The sequence below is a fragment of the Trematomus bernacchii genome, unplaced genomic scaffold (assembly GCF_902827165.1).
Source record: "Trematomus bernacchii unplaced genomic scaffold, fTreBer1.1, whole genome shotgun sequence".
NCBI lineage: Eukaryota > Metazoa > Chordata > Actinopteri > Perciformes > Nototheniidae > Trematomus > Trematomus bernacchii.
The window spans coordinates 10,542,599-10,554,892 of record NW_022987698.1 but is presented as its reverse complement, the minus strand read 5'-3'; the positions used below and the strand labels follow the sequence as shown (position 1 = coordinate 10,554,892).

Here is a 12,294-nt window from a genome sequence, read left to right as displayed (position 1 = left end):
GATATCACTGCACACTGGGAAAGTCAAACACAATAGAGTATGAATCTGCAAATGTTTTCTTCCCTCCCAACGCAGGGAGCTCCGCGGAAAAATGTAAAAAATGACAATGATCTGAAAACTTCACCGAGACAAGCGGCGTGAAAAAACTCACCCAGAAAAAAGCCTCTAAAGTGAAAGAGGGAACATTTGTGCAAAACTTACCTTTTTTATTCTGCCAGGCTACTAGTTCTTCTCAATGAGAGCAGCTGGTCACTTTAGATAGTTTGTTATATTTTGGCGCCTTGTTGTTTTCCGTAATATTTCTCAGAGGTTTGACAGTATAAGTGGAATGTTAAGTATGACTTTGGTATGAAATCAACGCACTACACTGGAAAACGAAGGGGGAGGGAAAGACAGACTTGCAAGGAGGAGCCACCGGTGCGCGTCAATCAACAGGCCGGGGGGGCGGGCACTTCACTGCAGGCCCCGCCCCCACAACCCTGCAGAGCGGCAGCTTCCTGCCCTCAAAACAAACTGGCCTCATGTATGGTGGCTAATATACCGTATATATCACTGCTGGGTTTAGGGATAACTAAATGCATCAGTTAACATTTGCAGTGTTGCAAAAAATCATGAATTTTATATTTTACAGTGTTGGAAGTGAATACACTGTTACAAGTTAAAGTCAAGCACTAAAATGTTTTAATTACATTAAATTAGTCACACAAAATATACATTTAACAAGTAATACAATTATCGATAACGCAGAATGACGCTGAATAATACATATTTTATCACCAGATTATATTATATTTATCCGACTTTTATATTGTGTTAGCTGTAATTTAGCCCTTCCATAGCGTTGTATTTGTCAGATAGTTTACAGATATCTTCACTGTCAACTTTTACATTTGAGCTCTTTTAGTTCCGTTTTATCTTTTATTTTGATATGTTTATATTTTATAATTGTTTATTTTCTACTCTTTTTGTATTTGTAATTATGTGCAATACCTACTTTGTTTTACATGCTGCAACGAAAAAAAATCCCAATTTGGGATCAATCAAGTATATCTTATCTTATTATGTTATTTTATTATATAAATATATACTTATGATGCATCATGTGTACTTTAATGTGAAAGGTAATGGTAAAGATTGAGCTTATATATACATAAACAGACTGCTGTTAGTGACGCGTCCTAAAACCCGGAAGTAAGCATGGGTTCATTCGACAAAAAAGCAATGCAATTTCTCCATAGGATTTTGGAAAATAGCTCGAAATAAGGTCTGTGGTTGACACATATTTAAGAGACGGATCACGTTTTCTTCAGTCGGATAATATCCACATGTCTACGCTACTTTTATAATTTTCGAATCATAAATCTAATCGATAGATTTATGATCGATAGGTACAGTAATGCTCAAAACAAATGCTAAAGGTTTACCTGGAGTGTGTAAATTAGTTTAAAAGACATTTAATAAATAAGAGTTAGTGCTTTGCTGTGCTGATGCGATGGAGTATTCAGACTCAGCAGCATTTCTAAGATTGCTTCAATATTTTAATAATAAATAACAATGAAAGAGATGATTCATCACAAAGATGACTCACTTTGCTGCGTACACTGTAATGACAAGTATTTTATTCACTGCCTGACTTCTATGACTGATAGTGTTTTTTGTTTAGAGCCCTGGTGTGTTCCCATACATATATTTTCAATCACTGTGTCCATACGACTCAATACTGAGTGCATTGTAGGTTAATTAAATTGTATCTACATTTTAAATAAATTGTGTTTTTTTATATAATTACACACTTAAGCATGGTTTTGCTTTTTGAAACAGCAAATCAAATCTGAAGTTGGATTAATATTAAGAAGTTTAAAAATACTTTAAAAATAAATCATCAGCTAATCAGATATTGTCAAACTGCTCTCCTTAAGTACCACACTTTAAATACAAATAGATAACTGTTAACACTGAATGATCTAAATGGAAAACATGTGCTTTTGTTTTATCTCAGGGCTAATTCAAAGGGAACATATATTATATCTATCTAGAATATGTACATCACTATAAACAAAATAGACCTTGAATCCAGCAACAGCTCCTTCTGTTGGTCAACAGCGTGGTTGCAGCTATTAAGCAGAATTCCAATATTAAAGCAGAGCTGCTGTTTATGCAGATGGTGTGACATCAAATCACTCATTAATGCACTAATTGTATCAGTGTCTAAGTATGACTACAGAAATCTTGGCAGTTGTTGCACTGGAATTCACGTAACAGAAAAAGACAATGAGAGGAGAAAAACTCACCTTGCAGCATCTGTCCAGAAGAGCTGCCAGCTTCAGGCTTCGTTTAATTTGCGAGTTTGGACAACTGCCTGAGCAGGTTCAGGCAGAATACACACCTCTCACGTACTCCTCAGGGCCTCGGCTCTAACTGGTTTTTCATTCCGAGTGAAGCTCTCCTCTCAACATGTCATGCAACAACTGGAGAGCAGCGTGGGTGTCTCTCAGAACGGCAACTAGAAGACGGCCTACTGATTATCTGCCGGTTCACTGAAGAGGATACTGTCTGAAACATAATTTAAAACAGACTTCCTACATTTCATCAATGAGGGATTAGGCCCAAAATTACCTACATATATTTTTTGTAATATTTAAGAATGTTGGACACACTTACTAAATAAGAGACAAGATACGGTTGACAGAAACATGTATTTTCACAACAGATGTTTACTTTGGGGAAGTTATTTAGTATAGTTTAATAAATGTATTTTGTATAAAAACACTAATCTCATACAAGGAGAAGAGATGACCATGATCTGCAGTCCTTGCAGGAACACACAACCACCAATGTAACTAATGCAAATTGTACACATACAAGTTCAAAAGTTCACATACTTTAATTAATAAATATGATAATAACACAGCTAGAAATGCTAAAAATAAAAAAGGCAGTGTTCAGAAATTAATACATTTTACAAAATGATGGAACCAAAAAAAAATAATCCTGCAGGAGCTCAGATCATCTGAGATCCACAGAGAAATATGAATATTTTTGTAAAAACGTCACATTGTACATATACTGTATCAAAACATTCCTATTCCAAAAATCGACACCTCTGTATATGTTACTCTAACAACGTCAGGAATGTAAAAGTCCCTGAAAATATTTTTTCTCTCAAAGAAGCCTTGCCGTTATGATTTAGTACCCGTTTTTGTTCAAATAAAAGTACTTCCCTTATTCTTTTTAACGTTATTTTGCGAGAATAACAATGTTTGCATATCACAGTCACATCTGACACAAGACATTTTTGACCTATCATTATTTTAAACATACAGCACAACAAAGCCCGAACAACATTGACGTCTTATAATGATGCCAATAGCCGTCATCATTGTGTGATTCACAGAAATACTGACTTATCCACTGAAAAAAAACAAAAAAAAAAACAAGACTCTCCTGTGCCATGCAGACAGTGCCAGGTTACAGGATCATATCAGACCAATTTTTGTTTCTCACTCCTGGAGGAAGTCCCACACCCTTAAAAGGCAACAACCAGGAGCAGGTATTGTCACTTTAGACTTAGAGGAACTGTCATTCGTTATTGTCGCCTATCGCAGGAAGATGTGGGCGTGTTGTTGCGTACTGGTTTATGTGTGAGTAGGAACTGGGCATCCTACTGTTACTCGCAGGCGATTTTGCCATCAAAGCTGGAGAGTGCGATAGCAAAGGCCTGCAAGGCACACATCGGGTAGTTGTAGTCCAGCGTGAAAATGTCATCAGCTATTCGACCAAACTGCATCACGATGTAGTCAACTGAAAGAGGCAGGAGGATTGTTCAAAGTTAGTTGGTAAATATTTAATTATGAATGTTAATTATTTTTATTTAAAACATCATCGCATCATTTCAGGATTTCAGGAATGTCAGCCTCATATTGAAGTAGACTCAGTAGGTTTCATCCTCTGGGGAAAATAAATAACATGGTAACCCTCCAACTGTTGTTAAGGGGATTCAGTCCAAAGTGGTGGACTGATATCCATAAAGCCATGAGATAATAATAACTAGCATACAGTAAAGGACATGATGTCATACGTTGTGTTATTTTAGTAGTTATGTCATAAGTAGATCACATTTAGGGTTTTTTGTGATCAGCTATTAAACTAATACAGGAGGCTTGGTGTTTTTAAATTGGCATACATACCTATGATGTAATAGAAAATAGTTTAACTTTGCTTTGTAATCTAAAACTTCATCTAAGAAATATCCAAACATTGTTCAAATAAGACATGTTAGTGAATCATTGAATGAGTCCCTAATAAACGTATTTTAATTGTTTGACGCCTGTCTCTATTATGAGATATCAAATTGTTTGAGAATTGCCATTCAAGTTATTCTTATAGATACATTTCATTATTCTCAGACAAAACTTAGGAGAAAGTACATCCAAATTAACCATCTTTGTCTTTTTACGAGGTTTTAAATGTTTTTTGTGACTTGACAGTAAACTGCTTTGTGTTTCTTTGACTAGTAACTTCATTGTAAAGGTCAGGAGTGTTTGTTTCATAAATATTTAGTTATATAGAAAAGGTAGCAGTAGATGTGAGTACTCACGGTCTTTGCTATGGACTATCTGGAAATTCTTGATGGAGGCCTGGGTGACCCTGCCGTTGAAGTTGAGCACATGGGACGAACTATCTTCATTCCACACAGGCGTCTTGTTTTGAAGTTCAATCAGATTTTCCATGCGCCTATTCTGGTGCCTTATCAACAAGCCGTCAAGATCCTGCAAGGAATTATCCAAACACAAATAAGGAAAAAAACGCAGACAAAGGGTAATCAAGTTTTACATGTTGGCCTTGTGTTGCTCTCATTATTTAATTATCATGAATACTGTGTGCAGTTTCGATACAGTGTGAAAACATTATGCATAGAAGCAGGGGATTCTGGGAGGGCTGACTTTGCTAATAGGCCATCAGATTATTTTACGCACATGATGTTTAACAACCAAGGTTAAAGATGCAAACTTGATAAATATAAAATTATACTGGTGGTCTATATGGTATTTTATTTTTTTGCAGTATTTTTTTTTAGTTTAAAAATAAAAGTTACACTTCTTGGTCGGAGAGGCACTCGGTCGTTGTTTTTGTCCATCCCTGGAATGACAACCGTCATTCTTCTGGGTCCTTTCATCCCTAAGACATTCGTTTCCTGGTGCCGGAAATAAAAACAGACAAAATTAAGATCAAATCAAATTTACTTTAACACATGAAATTCAATGTATGGAAAGCTCTCGAAAAGATATTATGGATTGATGCATACTGTTGATAGATACTTTTTTGTCCAAGAGTGACTTACATAAACGATGCCAGCCATCTCCTGCCGCGCATTAGACATGTCTGGAAGAGCTCTGTCTGGATTCAGAGCGTTGTCAAAGACAGTGAACTTAGTCCCCATTAGGTTAGACCTGGACAATATATATTACATAATTAATAACTCACAGTAAAATAAAAACTTGGATGATATATTGCTCCTTTTGAGGAAGGAATGATTATTGTACCTCAGCTTTCCAACAAAATTCTCTCCACCTCTCGATAAATCTGTGGAATCGATGGAGATGAGGTAATTTGAGGTTGCACATTTCTTCCTTTTCCTCCCAGCCAGCAGGAATGTCTATAAAGAACAAACAAATCAAATGTTATATATTAAGAAAGTGAGAACTCACTTCATAAAATTATACATAAGGATTACTCCTATATTTTGACTGTTACTCTGCTAGCAAAGTTAGATCCCAAAGACCTGAACGATAAGACTGTGATGAAGAGAAATCCCTGACCTTCTTCTCGTTGTCAAGGTGAAAGTAATACAGAGGGTAGAAGCCCTTGTCCATCCCTCTTTGGTCCCGAGTCACTCTGCATTTCACCGTCACGCCCTGCGGAGCCGGCTCTATCACAAACTTCTCCAAGTTGTCAAACTCAATCTCTGGTGAAGGAGCTCTGTCCTGATGAAGAAGCATTCAAATAAATGTAATCTGTCATTCTGAAATTTAAAATTATGCTATGTTGGCTTGTCTTATTTTATGAATGAGTGTAATTTGAGATTTAAGATACCTTTTTCTTCTTCCCTTTGCCCTTTTTCTTCTTTGATTTCTCTTCTTTTTCTGAGTCAGAATCATCACTCTGTTCTGCCTTTGCTGAAATGTATAACAACAAATATTACATTCTTGTTCTTTAGTTTATTCTTTAGTCACTCAAAGTACAATTAAGGTGCTGGTTAACTTGCCCTTTTTCTTTGTCTTCTTGTCTTTGTCTTTGTCTTTGTCTTTGTCTTTATCTTTGTCTTTATCTTTGTCTTTATCTTTATCTTTATCCTTGTCCTTGTCTAACGATGTTTGGAAGAGGGATGTTGCGCTGGCGCTGGATTTCTTCTTAGATTTGGTTGACTTTGTCTCCTCCTCACTCTCATCACTGTCGGATTTGGCAGCTGCTCAGAGGATTGATATAAAGATTATCAATGAATTTCATAATTTGTAAAAACTCTTACAGACAGATTCTTTTCTAAAATAGAGTCAACATCAGCATTAAGATGGAAGCTAAGATGCAGTTTGATGGATGGATAAAATGCAAAATGCAGTTGCAATAAAACTACCTTTCTTCTTGCTTTTTGAGTCTTTGTCTCCGTTTATCTGGAACATTGATGCTGGTTCTTTCTTCTTGTCCTTCTCCTTCTCCTTTGACTTGGATTTTTTTTCTTTTCCATCAGGATCTTTTTCCTCTGAGACATGACAATAATGTAACAATTTAGAAAATGTTATCCGTCCTTGAATGGAATACCAAACTGGAGAGTCATCTGAGCACACACTGAGAATGTAATCTTTTTTCTTTTATTGCCAGAGGCAAATCATGTAAATCACATTCCTTTGTGTACTAGACAGTGGGAAAACAAATGCAAACTACAATTCAACCAGCAAGCAAGGACTTTTGACTGGAACCTTTTGCATATATCTGCTTGGAATTCACATGTTTAGCATACTGTGCAGAACACAAGAAATCGAGGCAAGGGATGCCACATTTTTCACACAAAACAAGTAGCAAATATCTATTGTACTCAAAACCTTATATACATTCTGCATACTGTCGATACTCACAATACAAATGTGTGTTACACAATAACAAATCCACCCCAACATGAACTTATATATTTAGCTGTTGACAGAATAAAGAAATTAACTCCAGGGATCGAATTTAGGTAAGCGACTGAGTATTGTGCTAATTTTGGTTAGACACTGGTCAGAATTGTCTGGTTGGTGAAACTTTAGGAAGTCAAGGTGGGACATTTCTTTACCCTTTGTCATGTGAATACATATTGTGTAGATTTGAGACAATTTGTTTATATTTTATCCGTTATAAATACATAAGTTAGGAAGATGCAAGCATCAAATAACTCCAACTTACATTTTCAACCTGCAGTAACTGATTTAACAGCACACAACTCCAATAGTCCAATATTGACTCCTATTTTAGCTTTGTATTGGTCGCATACATCATATCTGGTCCTGGTAAATGCTGCATTATGTAGTTGCCTAAACAAAAGCTCTGATGTTATCAAATAAATTAAATACTACCAAAGGTTTGAATTATATCAAGAAAACTAATTTCTAAAACTTAGGAAAAAGTAATGAATTGTTATTTTGTAATTGTTATTAAAATGTTGTTAACTGTTTGACAACATGTGAAATGTTGATTGAACTTAAACTCTATAATCAAGTTTGGATCAAGTTTTGTAAATGTGGAGGAAACAATCTTCTAAAACAATATTTTACTGTTTAACTTACTCACCTTAAATACATTGAGAAGTATCATAATTCTGAATTAGACAACAGAAAGAAATATGTTGCCATAGCTACCATAAAGTATTCTATTAATATAATGCACTCCATTCTCACTGTCCCAGTAAACAGAGCACCTGGCTGCCCTTTACTCTACAGGAGGAGCACAGAGCCACAAACACACGTTGGAGCAGGTTTCCCTGACATGACTGATGGCTGATCTGAGGTGGAGGAAGGTTAAGTTCAGCTCAGAGGCAAACTCTCTGGAGGTGATCCAAGCAAAGTAATCGAAAAGAGCAACAACACTCTGGGCTATATCTGACAGAGAGTCAGTGTTGAAGTGATAATCAAGAAACATCTCTACACAGATAATCGCTTGTTATAGCTCAAGTTAAGTGAATGCTTAAACCATGTCTAAAGTTGTGCCTCCCCACACTGTTAATGAAACAAACTGTCAACCCAAAAGAATACTTAGTGATATACAGTAAGTGCTAACAAAGGCAAAGAACCTGATGCAGTGAATGGATATTTTAGGACTAGACTGGTCATGCTAGCTGCTCTGTTAACCATCTCTGTACTTTAGGGTGTAAGCATGCTAACATTAGCTAATTAGCACCAAACACGAAGCACACAAAAGACTGATGGGGATTTTGCAGATGATTGGTCATAAAAATTGAAAGTTAAAGAATTGCCAGATTATTTACCATGATGTAAACATCGATATCTGTATCAAATTAAATGGCATTTAGTCAATAGTTAACATTTGACTCCAAACTATAAATATCAATCTAATGGGGGTGCAACAGGAAAGGTCAGGCTAAGTCATAATTATACTCTGGGGACCAAGGAAATCTGGACTAAATATCATTGCATGTTATCCAGTTGATATTTTAGTCAGGGCCAAAGTGATGGCCAATGTCTTAATTATTCCTCATTAATCAGTTGTTATACTATTTGTGAATGTGCTGGTTGGTTTGTAAAGACAAAATGTAGGCTTCTAACATCATGTTCTCCAGACTTCGTGCAAAGTAAAAGTGTTGCAACATGCCACAGAGAAGTCTGTCCACACATCATTTTTAACTTAATTTAAATTAGATCTAAAAGGGAAATTGTAAGGATTTTAATGTTGCAACAGTTTGAATGAACTTTAAAGGTTGATTTCTTGAGGGAAACCTCACTTGACTGCTGTGATTTAGCCTCTGCCACCAAGTGAGTCAGTGTGCACGCGCTTGTGATTACACAATCAAATCATTTAATCCTCTCAACAACATTAGTCTGGTCTCATAACAGTTGTTTAGGTCCCACTGTTAATTCCCTCATAAAACAGTTTTCCTGCCATACCTTTTGATTTAGATTTCTTTTCTTTGGCAGTGGTTGAAGACGGAGAACTGTCTTTTGTTGTCTTTTTCTTAGTCTTCTTTTTGGAGGTGTCTTCATCATCGTCATCATCGTCGTTATCGGTGCCTGAACCTGCAGACATGGAAAAAGTAGTGGATTATTATAATCATTTTCCAAAAGTACATTTGATTTATGAGTTTAATTGTATGGTATTTTTTTGAAGTTAAGTCTTTAAGGTTTTTAGACTCCCGGTTTTAACGTTGACGTACCTTTTTTCTTTTTTGGAGCACTTTTGGCTTTCTTTTTTGGCTCTTTCTCCTTTTCTTTTCCCTTTTCTGGTTCTTCTTGATCTTTTTCTGGTTTCTTTTTCTTCACCTTCTTTCCATCTATAATGTTGATAAAAAAAACAGCAGTGTGACCAATGTGGATGACCAATGTGGATGACCACAGTGTTCGGTTTTTCTGCTAGAAATGCTTAAAATATCTTAGTCTTTGAAAAAGTTCCTCACTTTGGATGGCAGGAATTTCCTCTTCGGATCCATCTTCATTTTTTTTTGTCTTTGTTTTTTTGGGCTTGGCTTCTTTTGCAATGAGCTTGGCTTCTGATGTGCTGTTGGTTTCCTCTTTCTTCTTTTTTGGCTTCTATTGATTTTCTTTAAAGATACAAAACTGATTAGTAGAGATTAGCTTGAGCAAATTGGAAGGACAGGAGAGAAGAGAAAACATGACTGAACACAATAATAGATGGGAGACAAAGAAATATAGGATAACTTACTAAAAATAGCACTTAAGGATCTTTATCATTTATAAAAACTCACCATTAAAAGTCAGATGTGAAAGGTAGTGAGGGGCAGAAAGAAAAAAGAACAATTAAGTTGTAACTACTTCTACAGCTGTTATTCATATTGTTCTAGTATATAATAAACATTATTTATGCTCATTGGTTTGCATACCATGTCTAAGTAAGTCATGCTGGCAGTCTTAAAAGTGAGTCATACTGTTTCAAATGAAACAAATATTAGTGCAATGAATTATGTTTAATTTCTTGTAAAGCTGTATTTTAAGTTAGTGAAAGAGAATGTAATGATTACTATTATTTATAAATACAGACCTGTTACACAAAAAGGTTACAAAACAAGTGTATGCAACTCGCTCAAGCGTCTTCCGGAGTACTGAGAAACACTAAATACATCACAATCACTCTTTACATCACACAAGATGGCAAGTCAATTAATTTAAAGAATCCCTGAATACATTTCATGGAATTACCTTTTTCTCTTCTGATTTTCTTTATATAAAATACACTGGATTTGGTAATTAATGCTTAATGAAATCAATCTTTGCAGTTCTTCCTTCATCACCTGCATTATATGCTGTCATCTTCTAGACACAAGCTTAAGGTATACAGTAGCACGACCATCAGTCCCATTCACACGCCTTTGTCTATGTATTACTGTGTATATCATACAATAGTAAAATATATCCCTGTTTCAATGAATAGAAAGGGAACCATGATGTGTTTTTAACAAGCATTTCACACGTGTGATGACTAAACCATTGATAGGCACAGCGTGTCCAGCCCAAGTCACAGAGAAGGAGGTCAGTGGGATTGCCGAGACAATAAAGTTAATCCTATTAGAGGCAGATCCTTCATTGATGGAAGTCTATTTTAGTTCCTTGACAATCTACAACTCACAATTATGGTAGCAGATTTGACATTTGTAATATTGTGATTCATTGTTATGAAAAGTGATTAAATGACATATTACACTCCACCCATTTCAGAAAATAATATGTTTCTATTGAACTGTCGCCATTTTATTTTTAATTACAGTCCTTTACACAAAACTTTAAAATATAAATAGATGTTTCATGTCTGTACTTAACACAATCGCACTGAGGCGGCAAAGTATATCCGAACACTCTGAAATTATTCTGATGAAACACATGTTTTTAATGAATGTGTCTAAAACGGTACTGTACTAATGTGAGGCATCGTTATGTAGCTCTGAAGGAGCCAACACACATGATTATTGCAATTCCCTGAGAGGATTTAGAACAGATTAGTATGAAATTATGATCCAATAATCACCCTTAGTGTTGACCTAGTTTTGGCATTTGATGATAATTAGATTACTTGTTGACACATATGGTAATGCTCAAAGTAAATAGAGTAGGAATTAAAGAAGAAAATGGCATAATGAAAGTACTGCCGTTGCATATGGTTTGGACGTCGCCACAGTAAGCGGTGAGCTGGATTACTGACAGCCTTCAATCCCTTGTGCGTGCTTTTGCAGATGCACTGCTCGGCTGATGAGTGTCACACAAACGTGTACATTTTTATTCCAAAATGCAACTTAATGTCAGATATGAATGCAATCCATGCTGTAGTGCCTATAGATGCTTTCCAGTTTTGAATTCCCTTCTGAATTCTGCCTTGCCTTACTCCTCTACTGTCATTTGTATATAGAGCAGTTACCTCACATGTGGGTCAGAGATAAACTAAAGTAAACACAAGGGGAAAAAAGATTGAAAGATATCCCATGGATGCAGTGGGTCACAACTTTGCATACACAGTCCAACTGTAAATATTGTTGCATGACAACAGCAACAACATTATTTAACTCTTATTAAATTGACTTCCATCCCTTAGGCCTCTCTCCAGTTACCACATCATATTTTAAAGTAAATAAAAAAAGATCTGCCAAACCACAACCCCACCCTTTACCTTCTCTGCAGACATGGTGTGGCCTCTGCCTTCAGCTCTACCACTGCTTCTTGTTAGAGGTTAGAAAATAAAAAAGCAGGCCTCTCAGCGGAGATAATGAAAGAGTGAGAAAGCCCTGTACTCAGACTCCATCAGCAGAAAGTTGTTAATAGGATTTATGTGTAAAGCCATCTGCTCTGTAGGAACACGTCAACGGGAGAAACCAACAAAGGCTCAGGAGGAGGGAGAAGACTTGTTTATCACGTGTGTCCACTATCCACTATCCACAGACCAAACACTTATGTTGTGTCCGGGGTACTCATGCAAGTCTCAGCAAAGATGTCATAAGGGGATGTTCCTTTTGTCTTTCCTTCACACCTACTGTTCTGTAGGTCAGACACTAGCAGTATCTCGAAATAAAGTCTTAGAGGTTTTATA

The 12,294-nt window shown here is 36.1% G+C and overlaps 2 protein-coding genes across 2 annotated transcripts in view; both read right to left on the bottom strand.

The window, feature by feature from the left end:
* LOC117489603 (transcriptional enhancer factor TEF-5-like) overlaps positions 1-366 on the bottom strand; it is a 34,548-nt gene extending 34,182 nt beyond the window's left edge. The window contains 1 exon segment of the mRNA XM_034139056.1: positions 202-366. The gene's annotated coding sequence lies outside the window, so the exon portion shown is untranslated.
* Positions 367-3,667: 3,301 nt separating this feature from the next.
* On the bottom strand, positions 3,668-11,892 carry LOC117489665 (tubby-related protein 1-like). The gene is made up of 12 exons (XM_034139131.1): positions 11,878-11,892; positions 9,419-9,611; positions 9,153-9,281; positions 6,632-6,757; positions 6,266-6,466; positions 6,094-6,176; positions 5,820-5,984; positions 5,544-5,656; positions 5,342-5,450; positions 5,096-5,194; positions 4,598-4,769; positions 3,668-3,801 (listed from the first exon to the last, which is right to left on the bottom strand). Exons 1-12 carry the CDS (start codon positions 11,890-11,892, stop codon positions 3,668-3,670), a joined length of 1,539 nt encoding a protein of 512 aa, XP_033995022.1.
* Between the last annotated feature and the right edge of the window lie 402 nt (positions 11,893-12,294).

Coding starts and splice junctions, on each gene's coding strand:
- LOC117489665 (XM_034139131.1), bottom strand. Junction 5,985..6,093: donor GCAAAGGGAAGAAGAAAAAG/GTATCTTAAATC, acceptor CTTCTTCATCAG/GACAGAGCTCCTTCACCAGA. Junction 3,802..4,597: donor GATAGTCCATAGCAAAGACC/GTGAGTACTCAC, acceptor TGCCTCTTTCAG/TTGACTACATCGTGATGCAG.